General features: G+C 36.0%; 1 protein-coding gene across 1 annotated transcript; it reads right to left on the bottom strand.

Moving 5' to 3' along the window:
* Positions 1-919: 919 nt before the first annotated feature.
* Positions 920-7,502, bottom strand: LOC140149306 (GTPase IMAP family member 7-like). The gene is made up of 3 exons (XM_072171571.1): positions 7,371-7,502; positions 2,930-3,104; positions 920-2,436 (listed from the first exon to the last, which is right to left on the bottom strand). The coding sequence occupies exons 2-3, from the start codon at positions 3,099-3,101 to the stop codon at positions 1,403-1,405; spliced, it is 1,206 nt and encodes a 401-aa protein (XP_072027672.1). The 5' UTR covers positions 3,102-3,104; positions 7,371-7,502; the 3' UTR covers positions 920-1,402.
* Positions 7,503-17,774: the final 10,272 nt, after the last annotated feature.

The raw sequence follows: 17,774 nt of genomic DNA, 5'->3' as shown, positions 1-17,774 counted from the left end.
ATTAAGAGAGTGAATTGTGGGAAATAAATGATCTTGTATTAGTATTAGTCGAAGTCACACACGAGTAAAGTGAATAACCTCTATGTGAAAGGCTAGTATAAAGGTAAAATACAAAATATCAAAGCAAATGTAGATTTAAAAAATAATAATAACAAATATTAGGGAGTGTTCATAAATGAGGAGGATAGGACTTTGTACTCCTGGTTAGATATAATTCGTATCTGCCCGACATATAACCCAAACTCACCTAGTAATAACTAATAATATAACATCAAACGTGCTAATCAGTCTGGTCCCAACTAAAAGTGCGTCGATTCTGAAATTGACGGGTTATCCCCGTTGTATTCTGGGATCAAGGTGTATAACTATTTTACTGTTGAGCTTTGGCAGTTCACACAGCATATTGCGAATGGTAGTGAGCTTTGGCAAAAATAGCATTGATCATTTCATAGCGAGTGTGTAGAAGAATTAAAATATCACAGATATACTTTTGTGGGTTCTGTGGTTCTTGAGTTATGTTGTAAAAAGAGGGCTGAAACAACAACACTTTTGTAAAAACGCACATAACTCATTTTCTTCGCATCGTTTTCAACACTCTTAACTGTTCAAAACGCATTGCGATTATAGTCAACTTTAGCGCAGAGCTTTGAGCTCTTGATGATTGACAAAAAAACGAGGAAATGCCTTCAAAATGCGTGTTTGCAGCGTCAGTGCTTTTATAAATTGTTTCTTCAAAATCATTTCCTAAAAATTTGGTACGTTTTCTACCACATTATAGGCTATGCCTAATCGTGTGATGTGAACAATTCGATAAGCCCGCTAGCCCCATCCCCCCCCAGGTAGCCCCCTTGTTTATTCGTTGCGGTCCAGACTGGTAACGGGGGTAATTTGACATGTTTGAATTGGAGCTCGTCAAACATGTCATTTCATAGCGGTCTAATTCAATTGATCTACTTTTATTTCACATCGATATGATCGTGCACTTGATTCAATAAAGTGAAAGCAATTAGATTGGAGATCTTTTCATGTTGAACAAACACGCCTATAGGATATTGTCTTTTTCGAATTTTTGTAACGTGACCATGCATCTAGGCCTATATTGTAAGTTTTACAACATGTTTTGATACAATAGACTCTACGAACATTTTATTGTAATCAACAATAATGAACATAAACACACAATATATATAAATATAAATTATTTCAGAATTGAATATAACCATGTCTATCCAAGCTTTTTGTACATTACCTGAAATAACAATCATTTTTCAAAATAAACTAAACGGTGTCACAAATAATCATTATGATAATTTCGTATAGCTGTCGGGTTTTTAAATTTCTTAATGCCACATTGAAAAAATTAAAGTCTATATACATCAAAGAAACAAACTAATTATTGTCTTCATTTTTTGCGACCTTTCATTTTGTTCTTTGGTAGTAAATTCATCAGATTGTTAATGTGCGCTGGCAAATTCGCGAAAGAACCCGTTTGAACAGAACGAACTATTTGAAAGACCGTGTAGCCAAGTTTGAGCATTGTCGGCACTGCGTCCACAAACCTTTCCCAAAGCCGTTTATCTTTTCGTGCTTCGTGTCGCGGATCTTTCTTCTTGAATTTTTGTTCTGTTTCTTGCAAGTGATTATCACGCATTTCCGTCACCAGGTCATACATAGCTTGGTTAGCTTCTCGCTCTATTTCTCTGAGCTGTTCTTCATACTCGTCTCTCATAGCCTGCATTGTGCGTAGTTTTTCTTCTTCGAATTCCTGACGAAGCTCTTGTTCTCTCTCACTCACCTTTCTTCCTGCTTTTTCTAACATATCGTTTGTGTAATGTCTGCCACCGTTGTTCCTCACCATATCATCGACGACTGCAAGTAAGTCATCCACTTGTTCTTCGTTTTCTACCGAGTCCGGATCAACCGTATTTTCAAACACTACATAGCGATTGTTACAATCCCTCAATATATCAGCAACATCTTTCTCAACGGTACCAACATATTCTTCGATTGTGAGACCGTCTCTGACCTCCGACAGCGAATTTCTCCCGGTGAATACTACCACCAAGTAATCCGTACACTTTTCACCGAAAATTTCACGAAAGAGTCGGACCGTTTCTTGGACCTGTTTAGACATTCGTCCAATACGAATGACAAGAAAGAAGGCGTGTGGACCAGGGGCAGTCATTACGGTGCACTTTGTGATTTCCAGTTGTAGACTCTCTTGGTCCATATCTGCATCAAAAAATCCTGGTGTGTCGACAATGGAGATGACCCTGTCCTTCACTTCTGCCTTTTCTATCATACAAGTTTTAGTGACGGACGAAGCACTCATTGATGTTTTAAACAGGCCACGTTGGTGTAGAATGCTGTTGGAGGTTTCGCTCTTCCCTGAACCAGTTTCGCCTATAACAACGAATCGACGTTCATTGGAGTCCTCTGTGTGAACAAAAGAAACAACATGTTTCGTGAAAAGCATTTCTTGTGCTTCGACCAGGCTAATGTGCTCTAATGTGCATATAGGATAATCTTTAGAAGGTATAAAACTAGTAAAGTCAGGGTGATATGCTGTATTTACGTTTTAAAAGTAATGCATTTTCTTTTGATAAACTAAAAACCGAGTCTATAGATAAACTAAAATTAACTATAACGTTGAACATGTTGAAAGAAATGTCCTAAAATCTAACATCATCGTAACAGGTCTGTGTCATCATCAACTGCAGCATCGAATGACAACTAAAATCTAACATCATTTTACCAGGCCATGTATGTGTCATCATCAACTACAAAGTTGAATGAAAAGTCCTAAAATCCTACGTCAGGCCATGTGTCATCAACTACAAAGTTGAATTAAATGTCTTAACAGGCCTTGCGCTGTGGGGTAGCCAGGGGAGAAGGGGGTAGTGTATTGTCTAACAAATAAGATATTTACCTCTGGCAGATTCATCCAATACATGCTCTTTGATTTCTTCCCAGTGTTGTTCCTCACTATACGAAAGACGTGATCTTTCGAGTACAATGGCTAAATCTGCATCAATTTCATTATCTCCTCCGTACAACCCATCACCACGATGAGAAGTATGCGGATTGTAGGCACTAGCCATTGTCTGGGGAAAAAGAACCATGGAAAAGTTCATCAACGGAGCAGAATTAAACAAGTAAGTAACAAAGAAAACAAGCAAAATATACGATTGACAAATTCAGCATAGAAGTTTTTTTTTTCAAAAAGTAAATTAAATTCAATTAGGGACCGTTCACAAACACTTGTAGGCCTAAGTGTTGATGCAAAAAATTTCATCGCGAAATTTTTTGGCCCCCCCCCCTTTACAGACCTCAAAAAATTCAGGGCCCCCCTTTTTGACATGAAAATTATGGGTCAACCCCATAGAAAAGCATACATGATGCAGTCATGTCTACAGTAGAATTCATCTCGACCTTTGCAGGACTTAACCCCATTAAAAGCTATTAAACCAAGATAACACTCATTGAAACAGCTCAACTGATTAAATCGGATCTTCTCTGGTTGTGCACAAGTGTCTGTTTTCATGTGCGATATCGCAATAAAGCTGGTATTATAGCTTCAGTTGGGTAACCGATTATAAAGGAAACGAAAGGAAACAATGGTATGTGTAGCTTTGTTCACGAAATGAGACAATTGCCTGCTTTTTGTAAACCAGCATTCTTGAAAATGAGCAACATAATGATTGTTGACTTAACACGGTTTGGAAATAATTTCTTCATATTTTTGGTGTTATCTGTCGTTTACATATCCTTCCTAAAACACCAAAGTACGAATATTTCCAAACATCTAAATTAGCTAAAATTTAGGACATGTTACAAAACTATATTGTCTAGCATTTTAGAAGAGTACTTTTAATATTGGCCGGTTATTTTTCACACAGCGACGTTAACTAGGCAATGTACTATTACCTATAACATAACTAAAACACCAAAGTACGAATATTTCCAAACATCTAAATTAGCTAAAATTTACGACATGTTAAAAACTATATTTTCTAGAACTTTAGAAGAGTACTTTTAATATTGGCCGGTTATTTTTCACACAGCGACGTTAACTAGTCATATCCCCATACTTTTAACGTAGGGCTATTTGTAGAGGTCACGCGTCAATGGGAAAGAGCACTGTGTATTGTGTATAGGAAAACGGACAGTAACTGCAGTAGGATAAACTCAATTTTCCCAGGATAATTTGTGGTCATTTTTTTCAGGGCCCCTTTTTGCATCAGGCCCCCCTAACAAGTGTTTGTGAACGGTCCCTTATATTTTATCCACATACCGTAAAGATTCGCCTAATGGCGCATATGAGCTCCTTGACATAACAAGAATTTTAGGCACAAACTATAAGTGCCCTCACTTAAAAATTTCACCTGCAAATAAGGGCACAGGCACTTCATTCTTGTTGGGATTTTCAGAGGAGGGGCTCTCTATTTGTATGTAAAATTTACCACAAGGCAACGGGAGCCCTTGTGCGTCATTAGGCGAATATTTACGGTATATCTTCGTACAATCAATCAATCGATAATAATAATAATAATAATAATAATAATAATAAATAATAACAAAAATAAATAAATAAATAAATAAATAAATTATTTTGGTGGAGTTGGTCCGTATATAAACTATGTAGCCTTGATAGGCTTAACACTGTCGTATTCTTCGTTCTTGCCCATTTTGCCCATTGAATTTCCCGTCACTTATAAGCAAATCCTGTACATATATTTGAACTTTTGGACACTTTCGCTGGAATCACTGATTCAAAGACAAAATATAACTTTCTGAGCAAAACAATTGCCAAATTTTGCCATTTTGAAGCTAAATTTGCTACAGAAATGTAAAATGTTCAAAATGCGCACAAAGCGCGGAGAGCCATTCCATGTCAACTCCAGGGATGTGCACCGCAGCACCTCTTCCATTTTTTTCTTTTTCTGTGTGATGGTAGATATTGATGAGAAAGTAAAATCCTGAAAATTTGAGCTTCATACTCCATTTCGTTTTCCAGTGGCATCAATTTGAAATTTAGGGGGGTTAGCGTAAAAAATGTGTCGCAACGCGAAAGACGATGTTTGGAGGTCCATAAATGTATAAAAGGAACCCCCAACAACTTTGAAAAGTATGTATCCTGGGGTACTTTTTGTGTAGAATTCAAATCTGGCATCAGAAAACTTGTGACTCCTTTACTTTAAAAGATATAGGGCCCTCAAACTGCAACTTCGTCCATCCAGGACCAACTTCGGGGGGTCAGAACTCCAAAAGTAAAAATAATTTTTGGTCCATTTTTTTGCCAGTCAGAGCCCTTTGGTAGGAAAATACTCTTATTCCATATTGAGCCTATTAGAATAATTTTAGCTGAGTTATTACCCATGCAAAACTCCAATTGTACATTTTTTGTACATTTTGACCCCCAATGTCAGACAATTTGCCCCATCATCAACTTCAGGTATGTTGAAAATATGTTCTTGGACAACATTTCTGAGAGATATTGTCTTTGGGACTCAATGACTTTGCTTTAAAAACGTCAGTTAGGTTTGCCTACTCACATATATGTCATTCCAACCACATCAACAAAATGGGTTGGTTGGTTGGTCAGTGGTCATCCACTCAAATTTTGCTGAAAATCATTTCTAGCATACCTCTATGAGCATAATGAACACATGGAAAAAAATGAATGCTTAACTCCAAGCGGTTTGGGAGATATGGCTTGTCAAAATTTGGCCCAGGCCCCCACTTTTTGCTCTCTCAAGTTGAATTCTACACAAAAAAGTACCCCAGGATACATACTTTTCAAAGTTGTTGGGGTTCCCTTTATACATTTATGGACCTCCAAACATCGTCTTTCGCGTTGCGACACATTTTTTACGCTAACCCCCCTAAATTCCAAATTGATGCCACGGGAAAACGAAATGGAGTATGAAGCTCAAATTTTCAGGATTTTACTTTTTCATCAATATCTACCATCACACAGAAAAAGAAAAAAATTGAAGAGGTGCTGCGGTGCACATCCCTGGAGTTGACATGGAATGGCTCCGGAAACATTTACAGATTTTCTGTCAATTTCTAAAAGGGGTCATTGGGTGTAAGTTAATACAAAAAGGGGGTCATTGCGCCGGGCTAGAAAGCCTCAACCCACAAAGGATTCCATCAACCCACAAAAGATTCCATCAACCCACAAAGGATTCCATCAACCCACAAAGGATTCCCTCAACCCACAAAGGATTCCCTCAACCCACAAAGGATTCCCTCAACCCAAGGATTCCTTTGTGAGTTACGGCTTTCTGGTTCTCAACCCTCACCTATAGTCATGCAATCTGTGCGTTAATAATATGTTTGGGTTCAAAGGTGGGCTAACTGATGAAGCAAGATAAAATTACAATGTAATCACACGCATGTATAAATACATACAACTCATTTCCATGCATTGAGGGCAACATAAGCAATTCGTATTTCCCAGAAGCTCAAAACTCGGGGGTTGACTGTGAATGTAAGATAAATCTATGACTTCGAACAAAGGAATCGAACTAGCATTATAATCCTACTTAAATGCAGTCGAGAATGCAGTATTCAATAAGGGGTTGTGCAATAATTATGAGCCCTGGGGGAGGGTAAAATTGGGGGGGGGGCAAGACATTTTTGGCGAGCCGAAAGGGGGGGCAAGCAATTTTTGGCAAGCCGAGAGGGGGGGGCAAGAGATTTTTGGCACGCATTCACGGGGCACCTTTTTAATAAAAGGCTTTAAAAAGGCTTAGGAAAACGGTACGGAAACGCTTAAATATGCAAATTTTCCTGCTCGCTGCGCTCGCAACATACATCTAGACCATTTAAAGTTTGGAGTTTGGGATCCCAAAAATTTGGCATGTTCAAGGGGGGGGGGGGCAAAGAATTTTGGCGGGCCGAGCGTGGGGGGGGGGGGGGAAAGCAATTTTGGGGGGGGGGGGGGCAAGGGATTTTTGGCGAGCCGTTCGACATTCTACCCCCCCGGGGGGGCTGATAATTATTGCACAGCCCCTAACTGTGCAATAAACTGGTGATTGTTACAGATTGCAAATGCTTCTCTTATAATGGAGTAGAACATTCGGCCATAATGATATAGGGCCTCCAGTACAATGAAGTGAACACGGTATCAAATGGTAGCGCATGCAATGGTTGTTTAAATATAGGCCTACACTGGATTTAGAACGCTGTACGTACTATCATAACTAGATTTTAAATAATAGGGGCCTACTACTATACTATTAATATACATAAATGCCTAACACAAAATAGTATTTGTAGATACATTTCAACAGTCTCTTGTACTGTCATGTCAGTAGATTAATAATAACGCAATGATTTAAAATGAAAATGAATCAACTTACCTCAAAATTTCACCTATAATACAGAAGCTTACACTGAGTATATCGAGTACTATCTACAGTAGACAGCTCTACGTGTAACACTTCAGCGGAAGGAAGACATTATATGAGACCTGGTTCCAGGCTTGTATTTTTGCCGTAGGGTAACTTGGGGCAAATTGGGACACAGGGTAATTTGGGACAGTGATTTCGGAAATACTTTTATACCTTAAAATAGTCACATTTTGCCCATTTTTGCAACAAAATAACTTTGATATAATGTCTATTTATATTTCAAACCGTTTAAAAGTACCATTCTTCATTAAACAGGAACTTTTGAGGGCCGTAAGCTTAACACATCAAAATAAGTATTCCATTTTTTGTCATGTCTAAGCAGAGGTCACGACTTGTGGCTCAATATCTGAATCAATGGTCCGGATTAGTGTTTCTCAAATTAAAAAATAACTTCTAAGCTACCCTTTCAATTAAATAAGACAACAATTGTAACTTTTTTCTTCGAAAATTATAAGAAAAGCTTTCTTTCAGGAATATGCCAAATTGGGGTAAAATGGGACGCCATTGATTTACTGTGTGCTAACTCAAACTGTCCCATTTTGCCCCAACAAAAAAAGTCCCATAGTAAATCAATGGCGTCCCATTTTACCCCATTTTACCCCAGCCTCTGTTACAGAAAAATCTTGCAGTGGGGTAAAATGGGACGCCTTAAAGACACCTTAATAAAATAATGAAGCCGGAGGCCGACCGGCACCAATTTTTGTGAAACGTAAGTCTACTAGACACTTGGTGATGTACCTTTTGTTTTGTAGTGGTCACTTGTCGCAAGTTGTCGGGTATTAGTATTATAGCCGAGTAAAATCTGGTGGGGCAAAATGGGACATTAGGTGGACCAATTTGCCCCACTTCCCCCTACGTACGTATTGCGTCAACTGGCCTGGGGAATACCCACATGTTTTTGTTTAGAACAACGGGGAATCCCAGCCAGTGACGTCATAAAATTTCAGACGTGTACTACGCCACCAAGACAGTTTATTAAAATGTGAAATATTTTGGACAACACTCCTCCGGCATAACACAGCATAGCTCAATCCTAATAAGTTGTTGAAATTCCATGTTGAACAAATTTGTCAAGAAAATGATGTTGAATGCATAGTTTAATAATAAAAGTCTATGAATTTTGTGCAGTGGCACGGTGCAGAGTGTCATCGCCCCGATATCTTCATGGCAGAAAATGCCATGGTAGGTTGAATCCACAGCCACGCATGGCCATTGTGTTCCCACCTGTTTAATAGTTTTTAAATGCATAGTGGGCTGAAGGACATCCGACTAAGGCTAATGACATTAGCCTAGGCTAATGACATTAGCATGTGACTGACCTCTGTACGGTCAGCGAGCATACATTCGCCATTGTCATCTGCTTATAGACTGCCTCTACGATAGTCTCCTACACAGCCAGTTTGTGTCAGTCGGTCTGACACTCGTCGATCCTGTACACAGGGAAAATATGCCACATAGTGCCAGGTTGGCACTTGCCAACTGCATGCCAATGTGGCATTTGCCAGGTTCGGCCAAAAAGAATGTGCAAGGGGTACGCACAACCAGGCATTTGCAGTCACGGGCCAAATTGGCATTTGCCATCAATATCCAGAGTGTCAGAAATCATTGGCATCTGCCAATTGTACCAGGTTGGCAAGTGTCAATCTGGCAGGGGTTGGCATTATCATTTTTGGTGATTTATAGATTTGTATTATTTTTGAACAAAAATGAGATTTTTAGATGGTTTCCAGCGGTGGTTCCCAGTGTTTTAGGCTCCATATTGTTTTGAACATACAAAACATTGCATGATCTTTGTTTTCATTGGTTTTTGTAATTTGAATAAATCAAAACAATGATTTTGTATAAAAATGAGCTATTTCTGATGATTGAATTTCTTTTTCATGTGTTTTTAATTTTATTATTCTAATTTATTTTGGAACAAAAATGCAATTTTTGGTTCCTGTGGTGGTTCAGGGTTAGGCTCCAGGTCGTTTTGATAATAATTATGAATTTGCAGGTTTGTACTTTGATGTGTTTTTGTTATTTTGCAAGATTTAAATTATAATGGAACAAAAACAAAAATGCATTTTTGGATGGTTTCCTATGGTGGTTCCCGATGTTTTCGGTTCCGTGTTGTTTTGATAGTAATTGTGCATTGGTTGATTTGTGCTTTCATATGTTTTTGTTACTTTGCAAGATTTAAATTATTTTGGAACATTGAATGCATTTTTGGATGGTTTCCTGTGGTGGTTCCCGGTGTTTCGGCTCCGTGTTGTTTTGATAGTAGGCCTACTGGTGCATTGGTAGTTTGGGCTCTCTCATTTGCAAGAATTAGGCCTAAATTATTTTGGAACAACAATGTATTGTTAGATGATTTCCTGTCCTGGTTCACGGTGTTTTCGGCTCCATTTATGCATTTTTAGATTTGTGTTCAGTCGTGAGCTCCCTCAAAAGCTGTTGTATGTGAAAGAGCTCTAATGACAAATTATCATACCAAACCAGTAAATGTGCACGTCGCAAAAAAAAGTAGAGTTAAGATTATTCAGATGAAAAATTAGTGTGTGTTTCAGTCAAAAGTAAGAAGAAACGCCATTATTAAACTTAATTTTTTGTTTGCAATTTAAATAACACAATCTTAAAAATCACAATGAAAGATAAAACGGTTTTGTACACAATACCACGGAAATGGTGTACATATTGGCGTAAATCAACCGGGAGGTTGACAAGTATTGGCGAAGATTAAATGAGTTTTGAAATTTCAGTCTTTTTAAAATTTTGTTTACTTTTTTATGGCTTGAAGAACTGAATCGCGTATTACGCTGCCCACCACTCACATGGCGCAGAGCGCCACGCAAAGTTCATTGCGCGTACCGGCGCGTAATTTGAGCGCAAGCGCGGATAAGCCAAGTTGATTGATCGGTGACGCAAAATCACGCACGAGAAATGCATTATTTACGATCTGCATCATTTTCTAGCTCGGAAGGCTCGCGCGCAAACGGCTATCTTCTGAAGATAGCATTGCGGGCCTAATAAAGCAACAGAAAACATTTCACGCATTTGAAAAACATCTCTTGTTAGGAAAGTTTGTTTTGATGTGTTTTGTTTGTTTGTTTTTCCACTATCTACTCAAGATAGCGGTTTGTTTTATAATAAAATGGGCCTAAGAAAGTAAGAAAGGTTGACAATATTTTGTTATCTACCATTTGAAACCGTATGAACTAAAATTTTTTTTAAATCAAAGAAGTCGGAAATTTCATTTGGTATATTTTTTGTACTACATGTTTGTTGTTTGTTTGCTTGTTTGTTTGTTATCTACTCAAGGTAGATTTACGGTGTGATTTGCAAATCATTATAGGCCCTTTGCGACATCACGAATCATGCATATGCTGTCAAAAAACGCGCTCAAATCCTACTTACGGCCTGCATCATTTTGTCGGCACTCGCAAACGGCTTTACGGGCTTAATAAAACAACGCAGAAAATATTTCACAAATTTAGAAAACGTCTGTTAGGAAAGTTTGTTTTGATGTTTTTTGTTTGTTTATTATTATTTGTCTGCTTGTTAGTTTTTCCGCTATCTACTCAAGTAAAATACAAAGAAATTGAGAAAGGTTGAATATATTTTGTCAGGCCTATCTACTGATGATAGCATTATAAAACCTAATGAAATAATACAAAAAGAAGGAAATTATAAGACTTAGCATGAGACGAGTCAGAAAGATAATTTGATATGTTTTTGTATATTATCTACTCAAGATACCATTTACAGTGCGATTTGCAAATCACCCGTTGCGACATGCATCTGTGAACACGCGCGAGCCCACTTACGGCCTGCATCATCTACGATCTGCATCATTTTCTCGGAAGGCGCTCGCGCAAACGGCTATCTTCTGAAGATAACATTGCGGGCCTAATAAAGCAACAGAAAATATTTCACACAGTTAGAAAACATCTGTTAGGAAAGGTTGTTTTTGAGGGTTTTTTTTGTTTGTTTGTTTATTCCGCTATCTACTAAAGATATTTATTTTTGTTTTAAATTACAAAGAAAGTAGGCCTAAGTAAGAAAGGTTGACAATATTTTGTTATCTACTGATGACACCATTTGGAATTGTATGAACCAATTTCTTGTTTGTTTGTTATCTACTCAAGGTAGAATTTACGATGTGATTTGCGGCACCAAGCATCATCTGCTCAAAAAACCCGCTCAAAGCCTATTTACGGCCAGAAAATATTTCCCAAATTTAGAAAACGTCTATTAGGAAAGTTTGTTTTGATGTTTTTGTTTGTTTATTTATTTATTTGTTTGCTTGTTAGTTTTTCCGCAAGTAAAATACAAAAAAAATGAGAAAGGTTGTTCGTTAGGCCTATCTACTGGTGATAGCATTTTTAAACCTAATGAAATAATACAAAAAAGAGGAAATTATATTAAAGACTTATAGCATGAGACGAGTCGGAAAGATAATTTGGTATATTATTGTATTTTCCATGTTTGTTTGTCTGTTTTTTTATTTGTTTGATTTTTACCTACAAAAATGAATTTTTGACAATTTTTGTTCTGTACATCATAACAAAAAAAAACACTCTTTCCAATTTTTTTTAGTTTTTGATATTAGCCTTATTTTTGAGATATTGACCATAGGCCTATAAAGCATCAAAATGTACTTTTTAAAATTCACAAACGCCTATTTGCACAAAATGATGCCTAAAATTGGAAATAGACTAAAATATATAAATGAGAAAAACGATCATGCGTTTTATGATAAGCACAATTGCTTAATAAATGCTGTATTCATTGAGTTATCGTGTAAATAAATAGTCATTTTACCGAGAAAATGAACATTGAAATAAAGGCAGTTGAAGTTAAGTGGTCACATTTTGTACTTTGATCAAAGATCACAGGAGAATGCGGCATTTCTCGTCTTTCTTCCTTACATTACGTAAACATCGAGTAAATCCACAGCCCCTTGAGAAGTTTGGGCGAAATCTTTTCATATCTTGATGTTAAAGTCGGGGGAAAGAACTTGAAAAAAAAATCACAGTAGCTAAAACGGAGCCCTTGGACCGCAAGGTTTTTTTGAAATCAGTGCTTCCGTGGTGCTTCCATAAGATGCGCCGCGCATGCAGATAATCGTTGCGTATGCGTAGCGTATCCGTGCGTTAACAAATTGCGCGACTACAAAACGCGATGTGCTCGCGTGTACCCCGATGGTACAACAAAGATTTCCTTTCCTTCTAAATTGCGGAAACAAGTGAAATAGTGAAATAAAATCCATAAAATAGAACAGTTATTAACAAATCTGGATTATTTTTCTTGTATTTATGAAAAACATAACAAAGTAAATACATTTCAAAAAACTCAATTTCGCGAAAGAAACAGTGTCTACCCCCATTCCAGAAAAATACAGAACTAATTTTTTTGCGATTAAAAAAATATTATCCCGTTTTGGCAAATGAAACATAGCTAAATCCTAATCCTTTAGTTAGTCCTAACTGGAGATAAAAGAAAAAGTTCACTATTTCACTAATATCTTGAAAAAGAGCCAAAAACATGCATTTTCGGCATGTTTTCTGACAACCAAATCACGAAAATCACAAACTTGGAACAAATCTAAGCATTTAAAATCTTCAGTATATGCCGAAATTTTGATCTAATTTTCACTTTTTTGTGTTACTTTAATAAATGGTTGCTTTATATAAGAATGAAACATGTCTTTTCCAAAAATTAGAAGGCATAAAATGTTATTATTCTTAGTTCAAGTCTTTGGGCTTGATTATCACAACATACGGAAAACACCCTAAAAACGCATGTTTTTGGCTCTTATTTTCAAAAAGTGGCTAGATATCAAAATTTGACTTTTATTACTAGGATAATGTTTTTTTTTATTCAAAAAAATTAGTTCTGTATTTTTCTGGAATGGGGAGTAGAGTACACAGCCACGTTTATAATACTTGTATGATTCACTATTTTCGCTAAACTCGTACTCGTATGATAAGCATATTTCAGCAGCTCAATGATCTAAAGGTTTTTTAAAAGCACGATAGGAATGAAAAGGTAAAACATAATTGGGGTGTTCTTATGTCAGTTTGTTACAATTTCAACTATTATGAAATTATCAAAATAGAATAGCTAAATTATTTGAAAAGTACATGCTGGTGATTGTTTTCAGGAATATAGGCCTACATGACGTAGGTTAAAATAAATGTTCGGGTAAATGTCAGCAAAAAATATAAAACTTTCTTCAGAACTTATACTAGCAGCTGTAGATTGCGGTTATTTGAAAATGACTATACATAGGCCTTAGGCCTACCCCGGCACCCTAGTCAACACAAAAGTTGACAACCATGAGAGTTACCAAATTGAAATTGCGCGGAAAAGGGGTTATTTTTTACCAGCAGCAAGGACTAGCCTGAATCCTTCTGGCCTCTAATGGCGGCGCCTTTTATTTACCCACAATCCTTCACATTGCCTTAACCTGATGACCGTGCGTAGTTGTTGAAAGACTGAAGGATCCAGTCTAAGCAAGGATCGTGAAATTGGCAAAATATGGTGTAGGGCCTATTTAATTTGTTGACCTCGAATTTGCATGAAAAAGGGGGGTAAATTTGATGAAAAATCATTGCAAAGGGGATCTTTGAAAGATTTGGTTACTCTCGTGGTTGTCAACCTTTGTGTGGGGGGGGGGGGCTACATAGGCCTATTTCTTTTACAACCATGAGTCGAGTAGACCTACCGTTTCATGGTTAATATTTCAACAGCAGTTTCATTATTGGTGTTATTCGACATAATCATTTTTTCGTTTGTCGTACATCATATTTGTAAAATCAGTTGATTTTGAGAAAATCAGATTTCAAAGTTAATTTAGCTTTATTCCGTGTTAATTTATGTACAAACGAAATAAATAAAAATTGACACAAAACGATGTCGTATACATTTTACAATTTTTAAACTGCTGAACTTTTGTATCACTAAATTGAATATATTATGACGGTTATGACAATGTCAGGTTTCCAAAGATTACATGTAAATAATACATGTAGAACAAAGGACTCGTTGACTTGAAATTGTAGAGGGAAATTTAAATGCAAATAGAAATGGTGCTGGTGCAATACCGTATCACTCGTAATTGAGAACAGAATTTTTCACAAATAATAGGAAACATAACCTACTACCCTATTACAGCTTGCTACATAAAATTATTTAAATGTCGGTAAGTATTTAATTTTAATTTTATTCATTTATCAATTCATCTTATTTTCATTTTTAAATAAACATGCGCAATTCAATTTATTTTGAACTAAAAGCGTCTGAGGGCAGTTGAGTGATCAAACCGTTAACGCGTTGTAGAACAGAATATTTGATTAAAATACTCATGTGTGCAACATCGTTTTTGGTGTGTTTTCTAAGAATGTATTTTTCGTCCAAACCATTAGAGGTAAAGACATGATTTTTTCACCAATAATAGAAAACATACTATCCTGTTACAGCCTACAAACACAAATTATTTAAATGTCGGCAAGTATTTTATTTTTATTTTTGAAGTTTGGCACAGTTCATTTTAAATCACCCTGTATTTTAAGATTATAGCCTATACACGCCCTTAATGCCCTTATAATAAATAATGCCCTTATAATAAATAATGCCACTTAATAAAATACAACGTATTTTTTCTGTCGAGATCTTGCACGAACCCAGCAAACACAAATTATTAAAAAACATTTTTTTAACATTTGTTTTACATATTTAATAGAAAACCTAAATTTTGACAAAATACTTTTATTATAATCAATGTTTTGTTTATGAATAAAAATACGCCGTATTGATATTGACAGTAAGCCGATATGATTTGTGAAAATGTTAGAAAAACGTATACAACAATATTTAATTTAAGGCACCGTTAGTAGGCCTTTTTAAAATATTATGAAACGTTTCATGATTTTGCTGGAAAGTATTAATTCTTCAAATATACACTGGTACATTTTTTACCTGATATATAAACCGAAGATCATTTTAATTAAACCCACCAAAATTAGTTTTACGCCTACTTATACACGTTGCTTGTCTGGGCTATATACGTTTTCTAAATTTGTGCCTATATTTTCTTCTATGATTTTTTTAAAATATTAGTTCATACGGTTTCAAATGGTATCATCAGGAGATAACAAAATATTGTCAACCTTTCTTACTTTCTTAGACCTTAGGCCTATTTTATTAAAAAAACTACTATCTTGAGTAGATAGCGGAAAAACAAACAAACAAAACACATCAAAAACAAACTTTCCTAACAACAGATGTTTTTCAAAAACAAAAAAACAGACAAACAAACATAAAATATACAAAAACATATCAAATTATCTTTTGACTCGTCTCATGCTAAGTCTTATAATTTCCTTCTTTTTGTATTATTTCATTAGGTTTTATAATGCTATCATCAGTAGATAGGCCTGACAAAATATATTCAACCTTTCTCAATTTCTTTGTATTTTACTTGAGTAGATAGCGGAAAAACTAACAAGTAGGCAAATAATAATAAACAAAGAAAAAACATCAAAACAAACTTTCCTAACAGACGTTTTCTAAATTTGTGAAATATTTTCTGCGTTGTTTTATTAAGCCCGTAAAGCCGTTTGCGAGTGCCGACAAAATGATGCAGGCCGTAAGTAGGATTTGAGCGCGTTTTTTGACAGCATATGCATGATTCGTGATGTCGCAAAGGGCCTATAATGATTTGCAAATCACACCGTAAATTCTACCTTGAGTAGATAACAAACAAACAAGCAAACAAACAACAAACATGTAGTACAAAAAATATACCAAATGAAATGTCCGACTTCTTTGATTTTTTTAAAAAATTAGTTCATACGGTTTCAAATGGTATAACAAAATATTGTCAACCTTTCTTACTTTCTTAGGCCTATTTTATTATAAAAAAACCGCTATCTTGAGTAGATAGTGGAAAAACAAACAAACAAAACACATCAAAAACAAACTTTCCTAACAACAGATGTTTTTCAAATGTGTGAAATGTTTTCTGTTGCTTTATTAGGCCCGCAATGCTATCTTCAGAAGATAGCGATTTGCGCGCGCGCCTTCCGAGCTAGAAAATGATGCAGATCGTAAATAATGCATTTCTCGTGCGTGATTTTGCGTCACCGATCAATCAACTTGGCTTATCCGCGATTGCGCTAAAATTACGCGCCGGTACGCCCAATGAACTTTGCGTGGCGCTCTGCGCCATGCGAGTGGTGGGCTGCGTAATACGCGATTCAGTTCTTCAAGCCATAAAAAAGTAAACAAAATTTAAAAAAAGACTGAAAATTTCAAAACTCATTTAATTTAATCTTCGCCAATACTTGTCAACCTCCCGGTTGATTTACGCCAATATGTACACCATTTCCGTGGAATTGTGTACAAAACCGTTTTATCTTTCATTGTGATTTTTAAGATTGTGTTATTTAAATTGCAAACAAAAAATTAAGTTTAATAATGGCGTTTCTTCTTACTTTTGACTGAAACACACACTAATTTTTCATCTGAATAATCTTAAATCTACTTTTTTTTGCGACGTGCACATTTACTGGTTTGGTATGATAATTTGTCATTAGAGCTCTTTCACATACAACAGCATTTGAGGGAGCTCACGACTGAACACAAATCTAAAAATGCATAAATGGAGCCGAAAACACCGTGAACCAGGACAGGAAATCATCTAACAATACATTGTTGTTCCAAAATAATTTAGGCCTAATTCTTGCAAATGAGAGAGCCCAAACTACAAATGCACCAGTAGGCCTGCTATCAAAACAACACGGAGCCGAAACACCGGGAACCACCACAGGAAACCATCCAAAAATGCATTCAATGTTCCAAAATAATTTAAATCTTGCAAAGTAACAAAAACATATGAAAGCACAAATCAACCAATGCACAATTACTATCAAAACAACACGGAACCGAAAACATCGGGAACCACCATAGGAAACTATCCAAAAATGCATTTTTGTTTTTGTTCCATTATAATTTAAATCTTGCAAAATAACAAAAACACATCAAAGTACAAACCTGCAAATTCATAATTATTATCAAAACGACCTGGACCTAACCCCGGGAACCACCACAGGAACCAAAAATTGCATTTTTGTTCCAAAATAAATGAGAATAATAAAATTAAAAACACATGAAAAAGAAATTCAATCATCAGAAATAGCTCATTTTTATACAAAATCATTGTTTTGATTTATTCAAATTACAAAAACCAATGAAAACAAAGATCATGCAATGTTTTGTATGTTCAAAACAATATGGAACCTAAAACACTGGGAACCACCGCTGGAAACCATCTAAAAATCTCATTTTTGTTCAAAAATAATACAAATC

Source organism: Amphiura filiformis, chromosome 3 (genome assembly GCF_039555335.1).
Source record: "Amphiura filiformis chromosome 3, Afil_fr2py, whole genome shotgun sequence".
Classification (NCBI taxonomy): Eukaryota; Metazoa; Echinodermata; class Ophiuroidea; order Amphilepidida; family Amphiuridae; genus Amphiura; species Amphiura filiformis.
This window is presented reverse-complemented; position numbering and strand designations above follow the sequence as displayed.